This window comes from Colletotrichum acutatum (assembly GCF_030867785.1).
Source record: "Colletotrichum acutatum strain CBS 112980 chromosome Unknown BDZ83scaffold_248, whole genome shotgun sequence".
Classification (NCBI taxonomy): domain Eukaryota; kingdom Fungi; phylum Ascomycota; class Sordariomycetes; order Glomerellales; family Glomerellaceae; genus Colletotrichum; species Colletotrichum acutatum.
This window is the reverse complement of record NW_026849242.1, coordinates 14655-35723: the sequence shown is the minus strand read 5'-3', so window position 1 is coordinate 35723 and position 21069 is coordinate 14655. Positions and strand designations below refer to the sequence as shown.

At 52.4% G+C, this 21069-nt stretch overlaps 6 protein-coding genes across 6 annotated transcripts; 3 read left to right on the top strand and 3 right to left on the bottom strand.

Moving 5' to 3' along the window:
• Nucleotides 1-7963: 7963 nt before the first annotated feature.
• On the bottom strand, nt 7964-9898 carry BDZ83DRAFT_713777 (amidase; the record flags this gene model as incomplete). The annotated part of the gene is made up of 1 exon (XM_060511645.1): nt 7964-9898. One exon carries the CDS (start codon nt 9896-9898, stop codon nt 7964-7966), a length of 1935 nt encoding a protein of 644 aa, XP_060357555.1.
• Nucleotides 9899-12014: 2116 nt separating this feature from the next.
• On the top strand, nt 12015-13246 carry BDZ83DRAFT_644293 (NAD dependent epimerase/dehydratase). Its single transcript, XM_060509748.1, has one exon. It carries the CDS (start codon nt 12060-12062, stop codon nt 13170-13172), a length of 1113 nt encoding a protein of 370 aa, XP_060357554.1. The 5' UTR covers nt 12015-12059; the 3' UTR covers nt 13173-13246.
• A 1008-nt stretch (nt 13247-14254) lies between these two features.
• Nucleotides 14255-15086, top strand: BDZ83DRAFT_644291 (uncharacterized protein). The gene has a single exon (XM_060509747.1). It carries the CDS (start codon nt 14437-14439, stop codon nt 14794-14796), a length of 360 nt encoding a protein of 119 aa, XP_060357553.1. The 5' UTR covers nt 14255-14436; the 3' UTR covers nt 14797-15086.
• Nucleotides 15087-16196: 1110 nt separating this feature from the next.
• BDZ83DRAFT_771251 (uncharacterized protein) lies at nt 16197-17517 on the top strand (the record flags this gene model as incomplete). Its single annotated transcript, XM_060515364.1, has 3 exons — nt 16197-16329; nt 16388-16742; nt 16797-17517. The coding sequence occupies 3 exons, from the start codon at nt 16197-16199 to the stop codon at nt 17101-17103; spliced, it is 795 nt and encodes a 264-aa protein (XP_060357552.1). The 3' UTR covers nt 17104-17517.
• A 62-nt stretch (nt 17518-17579) lies between these two features.
• Nucleotides 17580-18599, bottom strand: BDZ83DRAFT_758645 (alcohol dehydrogenase GroES-like domain-containing protein; the record flags this gene model as incomplete). Its single annotated transcript, XM_060515067.1, has 1 exon — nt 17580-18599. One exon carries the CDS (start codon nt 18597-18599, stop codon nt 17580-17582), a length of 1020 nt encoding a protein of 339 aa, XP_060357551.1.
• Nucleotides 18600-19833: 1234 nt separating this feature from the next.
• On the bottom strand, nt 19834-20619 carry BDZ83DRAFT_758644 (NAD(P)-binding protein; the record flags this gene model as incomplete). The annotated part of the gene is made up of 1 exon (XM_060515066.1): nt 19834-20619. The coding sequence occupies one exon, from the start codon at nt 20617-20619 to the stop codon at nt 19834-19836; it is 786 nt and encodes a 261-aa protein (XP_060357550.1).
• Nucleotides 20620-21069: the final 450 nt, after the last annotated feature.

The following is a 21069-nucleotide window of genomic DNA, read 5'->3' as shown; positions in this document are numbered from 1 at the left end:
TATACATACATACATAGTTTATTACGCCCCGGCTAAGCTGTTTAGGGCTCGCATGATTATCTACATATTCTCCACATTCGTTCATATCCTTGCCTCCCAGAAGCCCATACAAGTCTTGTTCGTCTCCGTATGTGTCTTTTTTAGTTTTGCATGTCGATGCTGCGGTTGCTCGTGGGGTTAGTAGCAGGCCATCTCGGAGTTGTTTCTCAAGTGTTCGACGTCCTATCGTCGGCGGCCGAAGCTAGTCCTGCTGTCGATGGCACGAGGATGCGTGGGGGTGTCTCCGGTTAATTTGATGATGTTAGTTGCGTGTGGTTTCGCTGCTGGCTGATCTGTGCATCTAGCCTCTCCGTGCTCATGGCGAACTTGATCGTCTCTTTGACAACGTCTACGCTTGGCGACCAATCCTTAGGGTCGGACGCGCGCTTTCCTCCCAGGAAGTATGACAGATTTCCTCTCCGCGTTTCCGTCTGTTGGAGCATCCGAGTCCGCTGTGCCGTCCACTGTGTGCATCGAAAGAGAAAATGCTCTACCGTTTCTGCAGATTGCCCGCAAGCGCATAGCGCCGCGGCGGTTGCGCCGATCTGGTAGAGGTACCAGTTCAGCCTTGCCATTCCGGTGCGTAGTTGCGCTAGAATGCTGGCTTCTTTCCAGGCCAGTCCGTCATACAGCTTGCGTGTGTGGTTTCCCGGCAGGGCTATGTCGATCTTCTTCGAATATGCTCCTACGTTGTCGGGCAAGGCTCCGTGCTTCTGTCGCACGCTCTGTAAAGCGATCCTAAGTGCCGTCGAGTAGGCTCTGGCCGGCCGTTTTTGTGGTGTCTTGTTTACTTGGGTACTTTCCTTTGCTGCTGCTTTGGCCGCTTGCGCCAGGTCTGACTCTATCGATGATGGAAGCCAGAAGAGAGTGACTCTGTTGCCTCGTCTCTGCAGAGCTTGCACGCTGGCATATAGTTGTCGGATCTCTTGTTGGCCTGACTGCTGCCGCGGGTTGTGCATCACCAACACTGCCGCTTTGTTGCGGGTGAAGACGTGGATGGCCCGGTACTCGAGTCTCTCTGGGAGAGACTTGACCGCTTCTGCCAGTGCCGCTAGCTCTGCTACATACGGGTTCTGCTCCGTTCTCTGACCGAACGTACGCGAGGCCGTCACGACGCCACCGCCCCCTCTGAAAGATGCGGGCAGCGTCGTCGCCGTTCCAAAGCCCACAACCTCGTTCCTTGCTGAGCTCCCTGTCGCTATCCTCACTGCCCATCCAGACCGGATTGCCTCAGAGGCCTTGACCGTGTCGTCGTCGACTACTGTATCAATACGACGTTCCCAAGGAGCGATCGAATACCCTTCGATAGTCTCCAGCTTGTCAAGGGGTAGGTCGCGATAGGCCTCCGCCATCAACTGGAAGGGTGACGGAAACCGTCTAAAGGCCACCGCCCGCAGACGTCGAAGCGGATGGGTCTTGGGAAGGCTTCGCAGCCGTACCCAGAATGTCGTTGATTTTCTGTCGTACCTCTCTTGCGCCGATTGTATGCTTGCCTCCGCTTCAGCGACCGCCGTGGCCACCGTGTTGAAGGTTCCCACGATCGCTTGGGCGCCAATCCTCTGCACTCGGTTGATCACCCTCATCTGCGCTGCTCGACACCTGTACCTCCAGACGTTCGACGCGTAGTCCATCGTCGGTGCTACGGCCGCCACGAAAAGCTGTCTGGCCGTCGCCGGAGACAGGCCTTTGAGCCGTTTGAGCCCCAGCACGGCCTCCAGCCCTTTTGTCGTCGCGTCTGCGATGTGCTTTTCGAAACGGAGTTTCGTGTCCATCATCACTCCCAATACTTTGACGTGGTCCTTTGCTCGGACAGTGTCACCTTTGATGACGAAGCTGGTTGAGTCCGCCGGCAGCCTCCAGTTGCGCGTGAAGTGGATGATGGCCGTCTTGTCCGTCTCGAACGTCGCCCCGCTTCGTCGTTCCCACGCGAGTGCTCGATCGATAATATCTTGGATGCCCTGACGGTTTGCTTCGCGCGATCGGCCTGTGACCCACGCCGTGTAGTCATCGACGAAGGCCAGCGCGCCCCCGTTCTCGTCGATTTGGTGCTGTACGAGATCGGCGTTGAAGAAGAGGAAGAGCACGGGCGAAAGCGGCGAACCCTGAGGCAGTCCGGCTTGTGGTAGCGGACGAGCCTCGGACTCGTGACCGTTAACCAGGATGCTTGCCGTTCTATGGGAGCAGAAGGCGTCCACCCATCTCACCAGCTTGTCCGGGATCCCCCGCGCTCTGAGTCTTTGAAGTAGTCTCTCTTTGTACACACCATTGTATGCTCCCTTGACATCGAAGCTGACCAGACTGACCACCTTTCTCTTTCTCCACGCTCTGTAGATGTACTCCTGCAGCAGTACCAGCGCCTGCTCTGCCGACCTCTGCTTGCGAGCGCCAAAGTGGCTCGTGGGAAGGAGGCCGAACGTCTCGACAGCGTGCGAGATACGTTCTGCCAGGACCGACTCCAGCACTTTTCCGAGCGTCGAGAGAAGCGAGATCGGTCGCCAGGCCTTCGCTATACCGTAGTCGCTTTTGTTTGGCTTCTTCAGCGGGATGATCTTTGCGTGTCGCCACTGCCTCGGCAACACCCCTTCATCCAGTGAGGTCTGGAAGAGTGTAAGCACCCTCTCCTTCACCACTGGCCACGTGTGCTTCCACACTGCCACCGGCAGACCGTCCTCTCCGGGTGCTTTCCACGACTTTGCCGCAAAGAGCTGTCTCTCTACTTCTCCCAGTGTGAGGTTAGGGAAGGGTACCGGCGATCGTTGTGGCCGATCCCCCTCCTCCTCGATCATGCTGGGGAGAGGAGGGAAAAATGTGGAGAGCAGCTCTTCGGCCTGTTCTGCGGCGTCTCCCGTTTGGGAACCATCCGCCCTTTTAAGTTGAGGTATCTTGTCGAAAGATGCCCCTTTACTGGCGTCGAGATACTTCGCGGCCTTCCAGATATTGGCGTCGTCGGCCAGAAAGTCCTCCCAATGGCTCTTCTTCTGTTGTCGGATGGCATCGTGATATTGCTTGGCTGCCGAGCGTGCGCGTTGCTCCAGTTCAGGTTGACTGTTACCTGCCCTTCTCTCCGCTCTCGCCCGGTTTCTCCAGTGGGTATGGATCTGCCGGAGCTGGGTGAGGTCAGCCGTCCACCATCTCTTTGCATACGGTGATGGCTTGGCCGTAGGTGTCAGTGCCTCTACTGCCTCGCACACCACAGACATCAGTCGATCCGTCTGTTGCTGCACCGTACCTCCTGTTGGCATTCGCCCTAGGTTTGCTTCTACTCTCTCATTGATTTGCTTCCATGGGGCGTTCTTGAGGAGGAGCCGTGGCCGGCTTTCCATCTCAGGCGCGGCGATGTCGAAGGTCGTCTCGATCGCCCGGTGGTCCGACCCGTGGTCCGTCTCGTGCAGGCCGCATCGTACCACCGTTCTTGCTAGCTCTTCGGACGCGAGGGATAGGTCGATCGTCGTTGCCGCATCGTTCTTCTCCCACGTCTTCGTGCCACGCGGAAGGAGGCTGCGGAGCGAGTACTCGCTCATTAGATCGATGATCGGGTCCGCCTCGCCCTGCCGGCCCTCCGACACATCGTCACCTCCCCACAGGTAGTCGTGGCAGTTGAAGTCTCCTACCAGAACCACGTCCACCCTCTCCCCTGTTCCTCCTCGGACATTCGTGATAGCTTGTCTCAGCAGGTCGCACGCCTGCCGCAGCATCTCCGGCCTCTGCACCGGCACGTACACCGACGCCACTATCAGTCTTCGATCCGGAAGCCGGACGATGGCCGCAGTGATATCCGAGGACGCTATCGGCAGCTGCTCTGTCTCTACGTCTCTGTTCACCCAAAGCAAACTCCTGATTCCCCATCTTCCTTCGTCCCTCCACTCCGTTGGTACCATCCTCGTCCACCTGCTATTGCCCATCGGAACCGTAATGACCTTACCTTCTATCCTCCGCGCCCATGGCTCCTGCACCGCTATGGCCGTGAAGTCGCGCAACGCCTCATCATTCATCAGACTTTCGTGCACTGCAGCCTGTTTCCTCACGTTGAGCTGAAGGATCTGGACCTTCCTACTCATGGGAACGCGGATACAGCTTCGGACAGTTCTTGCTGAACGACTCGTGCGGTCCGCCACAGGGCACACATGTCACGATCGTCTCACGGCATTCAGAGTGGTGGTGGCCTACCTTGGCGCATCGTCCACACACCCGGGGGTTTACGCACTGGTACGCCTTGTGCTTCGTGATCTGCTGGCAGTTGTAGCACTGCTGGGGGCGCGGCCGCCGTTCAAACGCCATCGTCGTGCCGGACTCTCCTCCAACGTGGAAGAAGCCCTCGGAGATCAGTCTACGCGCATCACCGGCCTTGGTCACGAACACGACCATGGACCCATACGCCTTGGGTATCTCTTTCTTGCTAAGCCAAGAAATCTTGGCAACCGTGGTCTCGTTTTCTCGGCTAAGTGCCTCCGCCGCTTCAGCCCTGACATTGCCCTTCTCATCCAGTACCTCAATTCGCTTCACGTTGTCGATCTTCACGGGATAGAGTTCGTCTCGTAGCACGCGTGCTCCACGGCCGAAGCTCTTCTCCGCGATCTGCTTGACATACCTATGCTCCGCATCGTCGCGACAAATGATCCGGATCCTATCCGCGTTCCTTGGGTCTACCGTGACGGCCAGACACCGCCAGCTACCCTGTCCGTCCAACGCGCGCATCTCCTTTTCCACCGCAGCCCGGATCCGGCCTGGGTTGAGCTTGTCGCTGCCTTCTTCAACTCTTGATGTATCGATCGTACAGAAGGGGTCGCTGCGGCTCGGCAGCGTCGCGTTGCCCGCCGTGGCTACCCGCGAGTCGCGACCTTGCCCACCTAAGCCGCTTCGCGCGACGTCCGCGTAGGACACACTTGGGCTGTTCCGCGTCGCAGCAACTGTTGCGAGTGCTTCGAGGTTTTCGTTCGTCTTGGCGCTTTCGTCCTCCACGCGTTCTTTCATCGCTTGCAGCTCTCCTTTGACGGCCTGTAGCTCGCTCTTGACTGTTTGCAGCTCCGAAGTGACCACGCGAAGCTCTGCCTCAACGTTTTTATTCCGTGCTTCCGACTTCTTCCACGCATCGAACATGATCTTGACCGCTGTGTGTAGCTCTTTGACCTGCTTGCCCATCGTCAGGAGCAGCCCTTTGTCGTCATCCTCTATGGGTTTCGCGCGTTCCTTGGCCAGGGTTGTGGCTCGCTTGGTCGTCGTCCGCCGGCCACCACCAGCAACCTCCGTCGCTCCGTCGGTCGCATTGTCGATTATCTCTTGATGAGTCTGGTTCAGTTGGGCTTTCGCGGATGGCTTTCGCACCCTTCGTGATGGCAGGTCCTCGTCGCTCGCTGCCACCGCCTCCCTCGCAACGGTGATGGACGTCGAATCTGGCTCGAGATCCATCGCGTCGGGACGTGCGCAGAGACGCCACGCGGTAGATCGTGCTAGTGCCACGTAGCGCGTTTCGGAGCTTCTCGACAGCGCTCAACCCAACAACGTCGAATGATTCTTCACACAATCAAATATCGAAAATTCCCCAATCCTCTGATCAATACTACAGTAGAAGTCGAATTTGGTTTCCGTCTTTCTGGGATGAGCTGCAACACATTCCACATCGACATACAATAGGCAAGTTTTGACCCTGCCACCTTAGTCGACCAACCTTCTCATGAAGAAAATGTAACATTCTCTGAATAATGTCATTTTTCTGCCCACTGTAAGTCAATCCTGGGTCGCTCGTGGTTCGAGAGAGAATTTTCGGAATTGGGTTTCGCGGCGAGTCATTGCCGTTGAACTATGGAGTTGAGTCAACGTTCATTGAGGGATATATCTATCAACTTCGTAAGTCATCTCGCTTATTGGGATTTTGGATTAGCGAGTCTCCGAAGCTTAGGACGGGTCTGCTTGTTTCCGGCAGTCGAATGGAGAGAAGAGCAGAGGTCAAGCAAAGGTCAAGCAATGTGATAATGGTAGACCAGTGTTAAGTACTAAGGCATTGATAGGATTCGAGAATAAGTGCATCTACACTACGAAGTATCAAGTGACTTAGACGAGAAACCAGCTGTACGAGGTTTCTCGACCTGGCAAGACCCAGAGATCAAAGAAGAAGCATAGTTTCACAAATCCTAAGCAGGCACGGCTCGGTAGCTTGTATGATTAGGTTCCAATTACTTAGACGAATGCATTGTTTTCACAGTCTCTGTGAAGTACAGAGAAGACTCTCGTCGTCTCCTCCCTCGTTGGGCTGCAAGGAATGCTCAGATCAGCTTCGCAGTTGACGAGCGCAGACCACTACCCCATTGACTAAGATACTTCGTCGGGCCAAGGAACACCCAGGGGCCGAGTTGACAGCTCTTGTGGGCATTTGTGAAAGACCATGAAGTTTGACCTTGACTCTTGACATGGATTGCTACATCTGATCCACTAGGCGAATCCTCAATATATGCCAGCCCACTCAGTAGGCATCGTTCGATATATTCACAGAAGAGAATTTCGGTCGTCTGGCTGCTCGGGAGAAGCTGCTTGATAGTTCAATATCTTAGTAACCTAAACATGCGATGGTCTGAGGGCTGAAGCTGGTGATGAGAACGATAATACTTGAAGTAACGAAAGTTTGTTTGGCCTTATGACGACGCCCGATCCCTAAGTCTTCCCCTGACCTTTTCCATCGTCCCCACAATGATTGTGCCAACTCATGATTCATAAATTGTTTCTCACTGTGAGCGAACAGTAGAGTATCATCCCGAAGCGAGTGGGGCACACCCACGCATAGTCTAGGGGTATGGCAATTATAAGGCGGTTGCTTGTTTGCCCATAACCCCCGAGCAACGGGCATGGAGTATTGAACGAGATCCAGATTAGGGAATTACGCCGAGCTGTCAGATAACTATGTCTAGTGGAACCTATATCCGGGAGGAGCCGTTGCGGACCATCGACAAGGGCACCATGTGCATGCGAGAATAATAACGAGTGGAAGAGCGGGCCCGCCTTCCATCAGTTCCCGACACGCGCGCGGGGTGTTTTAACTATCGCAAGACATCGTGGCAGCGGTTATCGATATTTGGGCTTGAAAGGTGTTCAGTAATCCGGGAAATCAAGACCATCTGTGTCATGCTCCTGCGTCTTGCAGGCATCTCGGATTCAAGCCGAAGAGCAACCAATGGCCTCCACACTTGAGTGATTAATCGCCAATTTGATTGCCATGCGCTTTCCCCATCTTAACTTCCAAGCCCCTAGCGAACATCGTGCTCTTCAATCCTTGTACCAGCATCAACAGACTTCAGATGGTTTTAGTTTATATAGAAAGTGAGGAATGCAGGGTTGAATTATCGTCGCGTATCTGCACGTGATCATTCGACTGTGGGCAGATGAATGGCCTTGATTCCAGGCCGTTTTAGATTGGATACGACTCATGTTGAGATGATAGCCTTTGGACACCCACCTGTCGCGGTTGTCCAGATATAGTAACCCGAGCATATGTAGAGGCCGGATGTCGGGCTGTCAATGTCTCTAGAGATCAAGACTCTGAAAAGAAGGATGGAGACCAGAAAAAAAGTCGTGAAGATTATCCTAGGGAGTAACTTCTGCAATGCATTTCAGGAGACATGTATTGTGAGTGAATCTAAATTCCTTTCAAAATGAGATTCCTCATTACAAAGCGGTATTCTCTATTTAATGTTACGGACACGGGGTATTGAATACACAATTTTTACTAAACCCTTGCTAGAGATTATTTAATTGAATGGCTGCATGATATTTGATAGGTTTATGTAGGATAGGTTTGGTGACATTGAAGGGATTTGCCGGCTTTCAAACTCCGCAGCACAATCCACATTCACCATGAACATGACCGCCACTTCATGGCAGCTCTTTAAGTTCACTGAGACAAAATCTATGGAGCCATCTATGAGCTATTCTGGACCTAAGAGGCAAACGCCTGCTGTCCTGCTAAGACCGTCTTCAAGATGCCCTTGTCGGCCAAGTCGTTGACCAGGTTGAAGAGAACAAAGTCGCAGCCGCGCTTAGCCACGAGGTTCACAGTGACAGGCATGAACTCTTCCTGGAAAGTCACATTGCTGAAGTAGGAGACTTGGCCAATGGGAACAGTGTAGTCTGCATCGCCAAAGTAAGACGCCACAGTCGACCCAGCTTGAGATGTTGTAGGGTTCACAGGGGTTGTAGAACCAGGGTCGCTGTTGAGGTCCTGGGATCGGAATGTAGGAATGCCGCCAGTTCCGACATCATAAACAAAAATTGCCTCAGAACAGGATGTGTCCGTGGAGAACAGGGCCTTGTCGTGCCACAGGGCCGCATCTCGGGTCCGGTTCGTCATTGCCGCCTTGTAGACGTTGTCGTCAATGGTCAGGGAGTGGAACGCCCCGCGGTACGGCTGGTCAAGGGGCGGAAAAGCCGGAGCATACTTTGCCAGGAGGGGCTGGGCAGTCTCCGTGATCAAGTCGTGTGTCCACAGAACAAGCAAGTCTCCGAGGATTTGCGAGATGGGTCGTCCGGTCACATTCTCGATCGTCTCAGTAAGGTTGACCTGCTCCACAGTGGCGCCAAGAGATGCCGACACGTCGCTTAGGAACTTCTGAAGAATCGTCTCAGCGGCAGGGTTCTGCAGCGGGAGATGGTCGAATGGGTACAGAATTCTCTTAGGGAACGTACGATCGTCGGGGACTGAGAGAGCAGGCAAGCCGTTCAACGATGTGTCCTGATGGAGTGAGGGGTCGTACCAAGCCTTCGCGAAGGTAGTCCACTTGACAGGGTCGCGACAGAAGACACCGGCAGTATCGGCATTGAAGGCATTCGTGATAATGTTTTCCATTAGGATCATTCCCTGAGAAGGTCTGTTGCCATATGTGCCCGAAAACGCAGCCGGCTGTCGCACCGAAAGACCAGTATCGGTTCCGATGGCAAAGTCCAGCCAGTCGTAAGCAGCGATGGAGCAGCCCGCTCCAGAAGAGGAGCCCGAGCAGCTTAGGAAGGTGTCTCCGCGAGGGCTGCGGGGGTAGAACGCATCATTCCAATTCCAAGGGCTCTGAGGCGACGCGAACTGGGCAGTCTTCTGCTTGCCGACGACAACTCCGCCGAGGTCGAGAATTTGCTGGAGAGCAGGTGCCGTCGTACCTGCGACGTCGTTGACGGCAGCGTAGGCTCTGCTCCCAGCGGTCGTCTGGACTCCCTCAAGATCATAGATGTCCTTCACAGCAACACGCTGACCGGCCAAAGGTCTTGTGTCTTCCGTGCTGTAGAGTCTGGAAGGAACGGGAATCATAGGGTACCCCCAGTCGGCTTCGGACTGAGTGAATGCCTTGTATCCTCCGTTTGACTCGTACGTGCCAGTCACAAAGGTTCTGTACATATCGACGTACATAAGAAGGACCTTGCTGAGGTAGAGACTGTCTCCATCTGTGATGGCAAACAGAGGACAGGGAACAAGCGTGGAGTTGCCGCAAGTGGATGGCCCATCACCAGCACCGTAGATAATGTTGGATCCGAGACCTTCCAGATAGCTGATGACCGAATCATCGAGGCCTTCAGAGCTGCTAGCACTGACAAGAACATTGCTTAGAAAGCCCTGAACGAAGACATCATCCTTTCCGAAAGAGTCATCGATGACTTGTTTCAGCTCATCTCCGGTGGTTGTGGCGGAAAGGGCGGAGATGTATGTGAGTGGTCCTTGAGAGGGGTCCAGGACACAGGAGACGGTGAATATGGGATCCGAAGTCACAGCCAAATACTGAGTGCCCTCAATGAGAAAGGACTGGTCTTGAGTGTTTGACACAAAGGTGGATTGGAAAAGAGTGCCATTCAGGGGCGTAAGCGCTTTTGCTACCTTGAGGTAGAGTGCCATAAGGCAGAACACGAGGAGAAAAGCAGGGAGCTTCATGATTTTCTGAATGTCTTGGTTTGATGATCTGAGATTCGATGCTCGGAGGAGTGAATTTGCCATGTCTTTATAATAATAATACCCGACTACTTACTGACGACCTCCCCGACTCAATCTTTGCGGAGCTTGCTGTGCCATCTGATAAATTGCTGCCTGTGACATCTTGGAATGCTCCATAACAACGATGAAAATGCCTCACAATTATGAAGGATCCAAAGCCTGGTACTACCAAAGTTGAACAAAGACAGTGTGGTGCGTATAGCTTAAACACGAGTTTGGTAAACACGCGCCGAGATCAGTATACCCCGCCTACCAGCCCCTGGATGAGTTGAGGGAATTACTTCCACAACGGACTTCTCCGCCATGTCAGGACTGTTCCACAACAGTCGTTGTGATACCTTGGAGTAGAGAATTCCACTGAGAGAACTCTTGGTTGTACGTTGTTGCCTTTGTGAGCTGCCGACTCAAGGCATCATAGATGTAGTAGCTCAAGTACCACAAGGCATTGCTACTTTGGAAGATGACGTGTCGAAGATGAGTAGCATGAGTCTCATACCTCCTTCTCAATAATGCTAATCCAGGGCGGTAGGTGCAATCATGCTGCCCGTCTTGGCCAGCTCAGATGACTCGCACTAATGTTTGGACCCTGCATGAAACACCAAGATGGATTGAGCTTCGTGCAGAACGAACTACGTGGAGTGTCCCCTAATCCCAGAAGTTAATGGCAATCTTTTTGATGAACCCTTGAGTTAATCTGTCAAGGTTAATTAAGTACGATGGCAGGCTCGCTCTTGGCCCATAAGTACGTAAAAGGACCACGTGCATGCGAAAATTATAACGGAGTTGCGCCGAGCTGTCAAGATAACCATGTCTAGTGGAGACGTCGGGAGGGGCCGCCAGGGACCGCTGCAGGTTGGGCGGCTATCATTATGATATATCCACCTTTGACGCTTACGTGAGAAGTTGTAAGAACGCCTTGAACTTTATTGGATAGCGGAAGATCTTTGATCTGATCAGATTCAACCGCGGAGATGCTCTATTTTCCGGTGCCAAGAGAGGGAGAGCGGGAGACGGCATCTTGCCGGGTGTCACCTACTCAAATACACTTTCTTGCCAGGTCGCGATTACGTGCTCCGTCAAGCGATTCTTGAGGTTGAACAAAGACTACCAATGGTACAAGTGATAGAGTTTATTCAGGCGGAGAGCGCGTCAAAAAACTTCTTGTATAGAAATTTGCCTTGCCTAAGGTTAGTTGTCCTCGGTGGGAAACTGGTCTCGGTGAGTGTGTTCGGTGAAATCTGGGCGGAGTGGGGCCGGATCGGCTCAAGAGGGCCGGACATGCGTTGATTCGGACCCGATGCAAGTTGCCTGTTCGGAGCATTGCTTCTTCGATGAGCCGCATTTGAGTAGTCCGTCCTAGTTGCTTCGCGGAAAACCGGGGGACTATTCAAGGAATTCCGGCGGACTCAGATTGGACTAGCCGCATCACTACATGTACTAATCGCGTCAGCACTTCATCGCTATGTGCTTAGCAATCAGTCATCCGTTTTCTAAGGTACTGTATAACGTTACCACCTAGCGATATCCATAGAAGGGTGGCCCATTGACTAATCCATCTTTTGACGGCCATGTCGCTGCGAATTGAATCATTCGCAGCTAATTGCGAATCAACTGGAACGATTGACTTCCTGGGTGCATGAACTCTTCCGCTGCATTGTGGTCCATGCTGAGAGGCGCAAGTCTTCACTGTGACTTGCGAGGATATATCAAACTGAATCCTACACCGACATAAAGAATGTACAGCAACGGACGAAAACCGCCTCCCTGGGCAATGCGCCACACCAGAGCACATGATAGTGACCCAATAACGATTTCCACTGTAGTCCGATCCCCTCAACTATTACAAATAAGTATTTCCGTTGGCCACGAGTTACGCCGTCTTTATGAACTTATCCCACCGGTTCGCCGCTAAATATATTCCGCCCTTACCACCGTACCACCCGATCTGCGTTCTGGACCCAGGGTCGCACGCGAGACGATCAAGTCCGGAGGCAAGGCGGTTAAGGAATATCAGGATTCAAAGAAGACAACTACAAATAAATAGCACATCAGGCAGGATCTAAAGATGACGAGACGGAGAGCATCAAATACCAACCAGGCAATCAACATGGGACCCAAAACTGTTTTTATCACCGGTGCAAATGGCTACATTGGCAATGCCGTAGCCCGCTGCTTTGTGGCTGCCGGATGGACCACCTATGGTCTTGTTAGGTCTCTTTCGGCAGCGACAACCTTAGCTCAGGAGGAGATCATTCCTATCATTGGAGCCATCGATGACCTCGACGCGCACGCCAACATCCAAAGTCACCTCCCAGCAAAGCTCGATGCCATTGTCTCAACCACGGAGAACACAATGGACTACATCCCGCACTATCAGAACACCATCAAGTTGCTCCGTACCCTCGGAGTCGCAAGTTTGTCGGCCGGCACAAAGTCAATAGTCATCTTCACTTCCGGATGCAAGGACTACGGCATCGGCCCGCACTTCGACGGAGCCCCGGATCTGGCCCCCCACACGGAGGAGTCAACCATCGGGACAATCCCCTTGCTCGCCAACCGAGCCACGTACGCACAGAAAATTGTTGACCACGGCGACGTTTTCACTCCGGTCCTCGTTCGACCTACCAACGTCTACGGGCGTGCCTCTAGCTACTATCAAGCCTTCTTCAACGTCGCTTCCAGGGCAGCCGCTAAGGGAAAATCGCTCGTCTTGACCGCTCCTCCCAGCACAATCTTGCATGCTCTTCATGTCGATGACTGCGGAGACGCCTATGTTGCCATCGCCTCTCACCCAAATGTAGCCGAGACTGACGGCCAAGCGTTCAACATCTCGGCCCAGAGCTACGAGACGCTTGACAAGGTTGCGCAGGCACTGGTTAAGGAGTACCAAATTAAGGATGGACTCAAGTACATTGATGAGGCGGATGCGAAAGAAGGAGAGATGTGGCCGCCGGGAATCATCAACTTTCCCCAATGGACAGACTCCACAAAGTTGACTAAGCTGACTGGGTGGAAGCATCGTCGTCCCTTGTTCACCGAGTCTATCCATGTCTATCGCCTGGCATATGAGGCTACCAAGGCGGCCGGGCACGAGAATATCAAGAAAGTCGATGGCCTGTTGGAGGCTTGGACCAAGAACAAAGCAATTATAGACTTGAGTTCCAAAAAGATGGGCTGAGGAGGGAATACAAACCCGAGAACAACCTCATGTTGTCCTTCTTGGCTGCAAAGATACAGTTTACACTTTTCTAGGTCAAATTATTAGCCGCGAGCTAATGGATCTTGAATCCTATCCGAGAAGTCAGATATTTGAATGAGAATCTTTCATCCAACTTCTTTGATAGTCCCAAACCTTGTGAAAATATTATCGGGCTCGAATCATTAATTCCAGTCAAGATGCACCTTATATTCCCAAATAGAAATGGGCGGTGTGATCGCGACGGAGAACGTAGGGCAATTGTAAGAACAACCATACCAGGTGAATCTGTCAGCTGTCTGACGATCTTGGTTTGAACGAACCCCAGATCATAGCGACTGGACTTCCAGACTAACCCAATCTATGCTCAGGAGCCACGATTGCTAACTAAAAATCAATGTCTAGACTGAATCCACTCGTCGCAAGTGCATTAAAGATTAGTGCAGTCATTCCAAACACTGTAATAACTCCGAATGGACCTCCAGCATCCAGTCATAACGGACTGTTGTTGAGCCTACGGACTTAGCTTGCAACAACTTGTATGTTTCGCACTCTCCGCTTGAAAACGTAATTGGTAAGCAATCTCTAGGCTCGGGTGGTGGAGCAGTTTGGGATCTACCATTCACGAGAAGAAAAGAGAAGACGGCTTTTCTCCCTCACCTATTTGCGTAAACGGTCTATGCGGGGCGACTCTCCACATGTTTGTTTGTACTTCAGGACGGATACTCATGTTCCGGGGGAATTGCCTCCACTCTCTCTCTTCATTATCAAAAAATCAGAAGGTGTTCATCGCACAAAGTCGCGAGTTGAGATGAAATAAGATGCGGTATAGGTAGATAGGTCTGACGATATGCGCAAAAACATGAACTCAACGTCACGGTTTGACTGAATGCAGAAGAAGCTCCACCCCCTTAACCACGCTTCTCGTCTGGAGGGCGCGGCTTGCGGATCTCACTACATCCTAGCAATAACGTAATGCGTTCATCAGCAATCCCAGACTTGAAGACCTGCAAAGCCGCACCATCACGAATCGCTGTCGGTAACATGGCATGAGGGCAATATTCCAGTCGACTCCCGAAGATCGTCAATCGTGTCAGAGGCAGTAACAAAATAAATTCGACATTCACACCCTTACTATACATGAAGAGGTTGAATACATTAGCCATAAGGACTTCTGTCAGTAATGTTTCGATGTATTGCTCCTTGCTCTTAATTGCCGCATTTCCTACTGTTGACAATCCGCTTGATGTCGCCGTCTATCATGACATGGAGGCTATGTGTTCTGTGGCAGACGACACCGACGGGTCTATGGGCTCACCTTGGAGATCGGATCGTACCGGAATCAGAATGCCTGATCCAGGCCATGGCGGAGTCGGGCAGCTTACAAAGCACGTGTCTCATAAGTCGCGACTCGTCACTGGTTCACATCACCCTTCCCCGTTGGGCCGGCCGTTGGAGACAATCCTCATGCGCTAGGGCTGAGGTCCGGACATTCTGCGGGAAAATCATGGTGCCCAGGGGTCTCCTCGTCAGCGAAAAGCATGGACATTGGTGTCGAGGAAACAAAGGCCGAGCGACGAAAAAATCCGAGTCTCAAGTTGCTTAACTAAGTCCGACAAGTCCAAGTTGACTTGGCAAGTCAGGGCAGGGGGGGGCTATTGCGATGGCGCAGGAGTTCTCAGAGGTGAGATGGCAGCTCTGTTGTATCCGTATACTCGTATTTGGATCATCAGCCCAAAGCCTCTCTTGGCTATGGACAAGCCGTCGCATCTCGGAGGTGAGGACGTAATGTCGACGCGGCTTCGTGGCTGCGACAGGCTACGGTACTGAGCGTGCGAAAGAGCAGAAGAAACTGATACGGCTTCAGCGTCGATCGTTCAAAGTGATCTACTTGGGGTCCCGTCGATGTTTTCAACTTTCGATAAGGGGGCCCGCGGGCATTTCAATACGGCCGAAGCGCGCGCGCTCATCGGAATAACGCCGACTAAAAGACTCTTCGTCTCATCTTGTCCTCGTTTCGTCCGGCGTTGTGACCTGACTAAGCGGCACATTGAGGCCTCTTGGCGCCCTGCCGACGCTTACTGCCGAACCACTGACCTGTCCTGGACGGTGAAGGATGTCAAAGGCCTGTCACTTACACACTGACAAGCCATGACAAGCCGTCGCAAAGTCCAGTAGTGGAGTAGACAACCTCGAGAACTCTTGGGGTTTCCGTCACAGAAAAGTCCGAAGGGGGGGTGGAAAAGGACTCTGTCAACGGTGAATGGGGTGACCTGAAGGTGAGATGAAACCTGGAAAGCTGCCGAATGGCGCCCCCTACCGGCTCCATGCGCCCACTCCGGCCCCACTGACATCTCAACTCGGAAACACAGACTTACGCCATCCCATGATCCTCGGTGGGGAGAACAGACGGCGACGATCCAATCGACATGATCTCCCGCTAGATCGTCACCCTCCCTGTGAGGCTCTGACTTCCCAAAGAGGTATCGTCTTATAGAGCCTCAAACCATCACGGAACATCATCAGACAGCTTGGCAGCACGAGCCTCAACAATGTCCAGCATCGCCAGTGAGCAAGAAAGTCTGGTTGCGCAGGTCAACGTCTTGGAGTGTCTTGAACCTTCGCATTCTGCCCCCCACCTCCACTATCTCTCGGCACTTCATCATCATTAGTAAAGCCCCCTAAAGCCCCGGACAAGAGCTTCTCGTGTCTTGGCTTCGCGGGTATTCCGATGGCAAATATGTACTACAGCCGGTGCTAATCTAATTCAAAATTTAGACTTACTCGAACTCTAAGTTCTGTCTCCATTTCCGTTCCTTCCTCTTTTTTTTTCAAGTTACTTTCAGTCAAAACTCCTCCTAGTGAGGTCTAGCCGTAATTTCTGTCGACACCGGCATTTCCAGTCATTTACGCATTTTAATCAGCAGAGGAAAATCACTGCTGAGCAGTGTTCGCTTCATTCATTTCAAGAATTTTACTTTCGATACTTTACTTTCACCACCCAGTATGAGAGTCACTTCAGCTTGGGCCCTTGTGGCAGCCGTCACGGTCACTGCGATGCCTCAACCAGTCTCCAAGAGAGATCCTTTTCCGGCGGACGGTACTGTTGTGGGAGGTGTTCCCCATCGCCCATTCAGAAGTGAGTCTTCAACAACCTTTCGTATTTCGGGTCGCGCACTCTAATCACAAAAGCACAGTCCGGAGACAAGCCGCCGCGCCAGCGACCCCTCAGGGCAATCAACTCATCCCGGTGGTGGTCGGAGGAGCGCAGGATACATTCGTCCCGAACTTGATCATGGCCCAGGTCGGCGACGTCGTTCAGTTCCAGTTCAGCAATGGCAACCATACCGTGACGCAGAGTGCCGAAGGCGCCGCATGCCAACCTCTTCAAGCTCAGGTTCCGACGGCTATTCACAGCGGCCATGTGCCCTTCAAGGACGGACAGGCTATGGTTGGAACGTTCAACATGCCGATTACGAGTGCCGACCCGATGTTCCTATACTGCGCCACGGGACCTCATTGTCAAGAGGGACAGGTCCTGGTCATCAACCCGTATGTTGCAAAGAGAGATTGAATATGTGAGTTTCTGCTAACGTCAGTGAACAGCACCAATGCGAACCAAGTCGTCCAATACTCAAAGTTGGCCGCTGCCGCTAAAGCGAATGTCGACGGAACCACAGTAAGCGGCGGTGCCGTTGGACAGATCCCCCTCGCAAATGCTGCGTTTGTCCCAGCACCAGCCCAGGGAGCTGGCGGCGGTGGTCCTCCGGGAGGTGGTGCTGGTGGTGCTCCGGCTGCAGCCCCGGCGGCTCCGGCTACACCGGCAAACCCGGCTCAGGATCCTGCGGCAGCACCTCCGGCCGAAGCGCCCGCTGCTCCTCCGGCAGAAGCTCCAGCAGCTCCCCCGGCCTAAATAGTGTCTGATTTGCGACCGAACTCAGGAAGTTTGGGCCCCGCGACAAGCAACCTTCACCAAATTGAGCAAGCGTAGACAATCTTGAGCAGCGCGCTTAAGAGAATTGGTGCGGGTGTGCAAAAGTCACGTTTTGTCAATGGAGAGAGGAGTAATCCATGTGTATGTAATAACAGTTTTGTACATGCTATTGCCGTCCGCGGCGAGGGGTTTGACGTTGATCGATGTTCTCACGAATGTACGGCGAACTCAGGACGGGCGCTGTATTCCGAGGTCGAGAAAATATAAATGCCATAAACGAATCAACGAAGCTAGAAGCTTGAGGGATTCCGTCATTTCAAAGTCGCCTTGAGGTTAACTTTCTGGTTACCGTGGCATGTACACGATGCCCAATTTACCTTCCTAGCGGAATATCCAGCCAAAAAGTCTTTTGCCAGAACCTTGGCCCAAAATCGGCCTTCGTATTCGTACTTCACTCAGGGTTCCACGACAACTTTCAATCCACTGACTCCCTTGAACAGCACATCCACAGCCTTGTTCAGCCCATCTAATCCACCATCAATCTTCTGAGATGGCAAACCGAGAATCTTGTTTGCAGCGATGGCCTGAGCAAAGTAGGTCTCAAACGACCACTTCAATAGATCGGCATTCTTCTCTTCTGCAAGTGGTGCCGACCAAGACCCGAAACTGACGGTGACTTCCTTGGGAACACTCTCCGGGTCAGTGGGAGGTAGCAACGCATACACCTTGCCTCCGCCCTGAGCAGCCAGAACTGCAGTGGTGATAGCAAATGTAGGCTTCAATGAGATTGAGTCCACCACATATTCGTAAGGCCCTTGAGCAACGAGTTCCTTGATGACGGCGTCTTGTGATTGAGTGTGGTCGACGATGTGAACGGCACCCAACTTTGCTACAAAGTCCTTATGCTGTGGGGATGTGGTGGTGACAGCATCGTATCCAGACTGAGACACATATTGTGTCGCAAAGCTGCCGAAGCTAGATGTGCCGCCATAAATCAAAATTTTCTTGCCCTTCGAGGGCAGCTTCTTAGCCGGATCGGGTCTGTCGAGGCCTAAGTGCTCGTTGAACAAGCCAACGACGGTACTGAAGTTGCCTAGGAGACCGACGGGAGTGTGAAGGTCGACGCTGCTTGGCACCTTGATCGCAGTGACATCTCGTGACACTACTTGCTTTTGAAAGGCGCTGTACTTGTTGCCGTTCGCACCTCCCGTCTTGACGGCAGCTACTTTGTCGCCGACCTTGAAGCCGGTGACTTCGGAGCCGACAGCCGCTACGGTACCTCCATAGGATGAGCCGTGGATGGCGGGGTACGGGATGGGGAAGATGGCGAGCTTTGCGATCTTGGCGTCAATGGGGTTGAGGGCGACTAGCTCGTTCTTAACCAGGATTTCGTGGGGGCCAGGCTGCTCAGTGGTTACATCTTGCACTGTGAGCGGGGCTTTGGGTTCAAGTTGGACCGCGGCGGGGTGTGACATCGTGAAAATCGGACGATTGTGGACGCTGGTGATTTTAGAAGTATGACCAATAGCAGTGCTGTGAATTACGGGAGCTTGTTGATTTGGTACGGTAGTTTGTGAGTACCGGCAATAAGATTTGATATGTTAACGAGATTGCTTCGCTCTGACTTGGCGAGATGTATGATGGTCTTAAGTATCTCTGCTTCGACTCGGATTTAGACCATCGGGGAGATTGATCGCGCACCTAAACGCTATTATTCCGAGCGATTGCTAAGCGCACACAGTAGCCGAACGCAATTGAAGGCGCCATCTGCGACATTCTTCACGATGAATGTTGATTGCTAAGCTTGAAAGGGTAAATCCCCACCACCGGGACACCCGGAGGTGGCGTAGCCTTTCGGTGTCACCAAAGCGGAAACAAATACCGAGTGTTGATTTAAATGCCGCCTACCTACTTACCAACTTATATGCATGATGAATAGATGGATTACGTGCTGCAGTAACATTTCGTGTTTGTCACACATGATTGAGTGCCTGTTGCCTCGCGCATAGACCCCGCATTGTGTGACAGCTTTGGGCTCTCATTTCGCATGAGACTGAGTTCGTCCTTACAGTCTAAGCTCAGCTCAAATGCACCATCAACTACCGATTCGACGAATGCTATTGAAACGATAGCGAATACTTCGGCCAAAATCACATCATCTCTAACTCAGGTTTCTAAGTGCGATATCATGAGATTGGTCTGAAAATCGGTCTGCGAGGCTAAACTCTATTCAAATTTATCACCCATTTGGTGACATGGACCAAGAGTTCTCGCACTCATTATGACCACTAAAAGGTGCAGACGTAAGCGGGTTGCTTGTGTGGAAACTTTGGAGCGCTTCCGGTGTCAGATCAGGTCGAACAAGTCAGGATTTGATGAGATCAATGCTTGGGATGAATATGACGGTGGAACGTGGTCACTGTTGTGACCTATGATCTTCATATTTGAATTGGTAGAGAAAGTTGATACTTGAGTCGAAAACAAAGCGAAACGGGATCACAACATAGAGCTATAATAATTTCCATCTGCAATTCCAAGAAAAAGTGCGAAGCCGACGTGAATAGGCAGAATCATACATCGTTGTCTCGTAGAAAGTCCTCGAGAGACGTGGCTCGAACATCCAGCTTGTCGTTGTCGACTTTCACCATATCCCTTGTGCCGTTATTCGTATAGAGTTCAATAGTAAAAGTACGACATATACTGGAGAAATTATCTCGGTGTAGCTGCCTTTCGAGCCTCAAATGCAAGAGTCTCAAGGTCTTCATCAGTCCCCCTGATTTTGAAGCTGACCTCTTTTCCTTTCACCCTTTCGTAAGCTGCTGCAAGCTCCATGACTGAATGTATACCGGAGACTGTGTTCCAGCATCCGCCCTCCTCGGCATCGTCTCTGGAGATAATCGCAGCGGTGAACTCGGCTGCGTCCCTTTCCGTGGTCCATGGCATTGGCTTATTTCCATCGCCCCAGAAGCTCATATACTGGTCTCTACCGTCCCAGTAGCCGTTGAGCTCGACAGCCCCAAAAGGGTGATCTGGGAACACCCAGAACACCTCAGCCAAGACGCCTGTGAAGATGTATATCGGCTTGATGGGTGAGCTGATCTCGGCAATCCGACGGAAGGCGATGAAAGAATCATAGCTCTCATGTATGCCTAATGGATCTCGACCCCAATCATTGTTCCACGTGGAGAGAACAAATCTGCGGATGTTGGCCCGCTCAGCGGCCCGGAGCAGGAGAAGCTGCCCATCGAATTGTAGCTCGGTCGGGAACACTCCATATGCACAGATGACTGCGTCAGCTCCTTTGCAGCCGTGATCGAGGGCCTCGATGTCATAGTGACTTCTGGTAATAACGAAGCCCTCCAACTTGGCGCGTCTGGCATCTGTGAGTTTCGCAGGATTTCGACCCAAACCGCGAACTTGATGCCCCCGAGCGTGGAGGGCGTCGACCAGCCTTTGGCCGATGTTGCCAGTTGCGTCGGTGACGAGAACAAGCATTTCCACGACAAGTTCGGTTTTCCTAGAAATTTTCACAATGCTGTTGTACAATGATTTAGAGTTTTACTTGGTAACCGTTGATTGACAGGATTTGGTTTGACGAATCCATCAACAATGATGGGGGGGATTCCAGTAGACCAGTCTTCCGCATCAGTGCGGGGTTTCACTGATAAACCGAGCTCATATCTTTTTCCAGGCAACTTCAAAAGGGAGTGGTGACCATTGCATGAAAAGATGGAGAATACGGGACCCTTTACGTTACTTCAGCATCGTGTTGGTGTTGGAGACTTGATGTTTGCATCACCCCCATGTCTACCGCCGGGCGGCAGACCTTTTGCAGCATCACGTCTCGGCAAGAGAGAGGCACATGTGGAAATAATACATACCCTAAATGTAGGCATCATTCTTAGAGCTTCGGAATACTTATAGGCAATCCTGAGAAAATCAAGC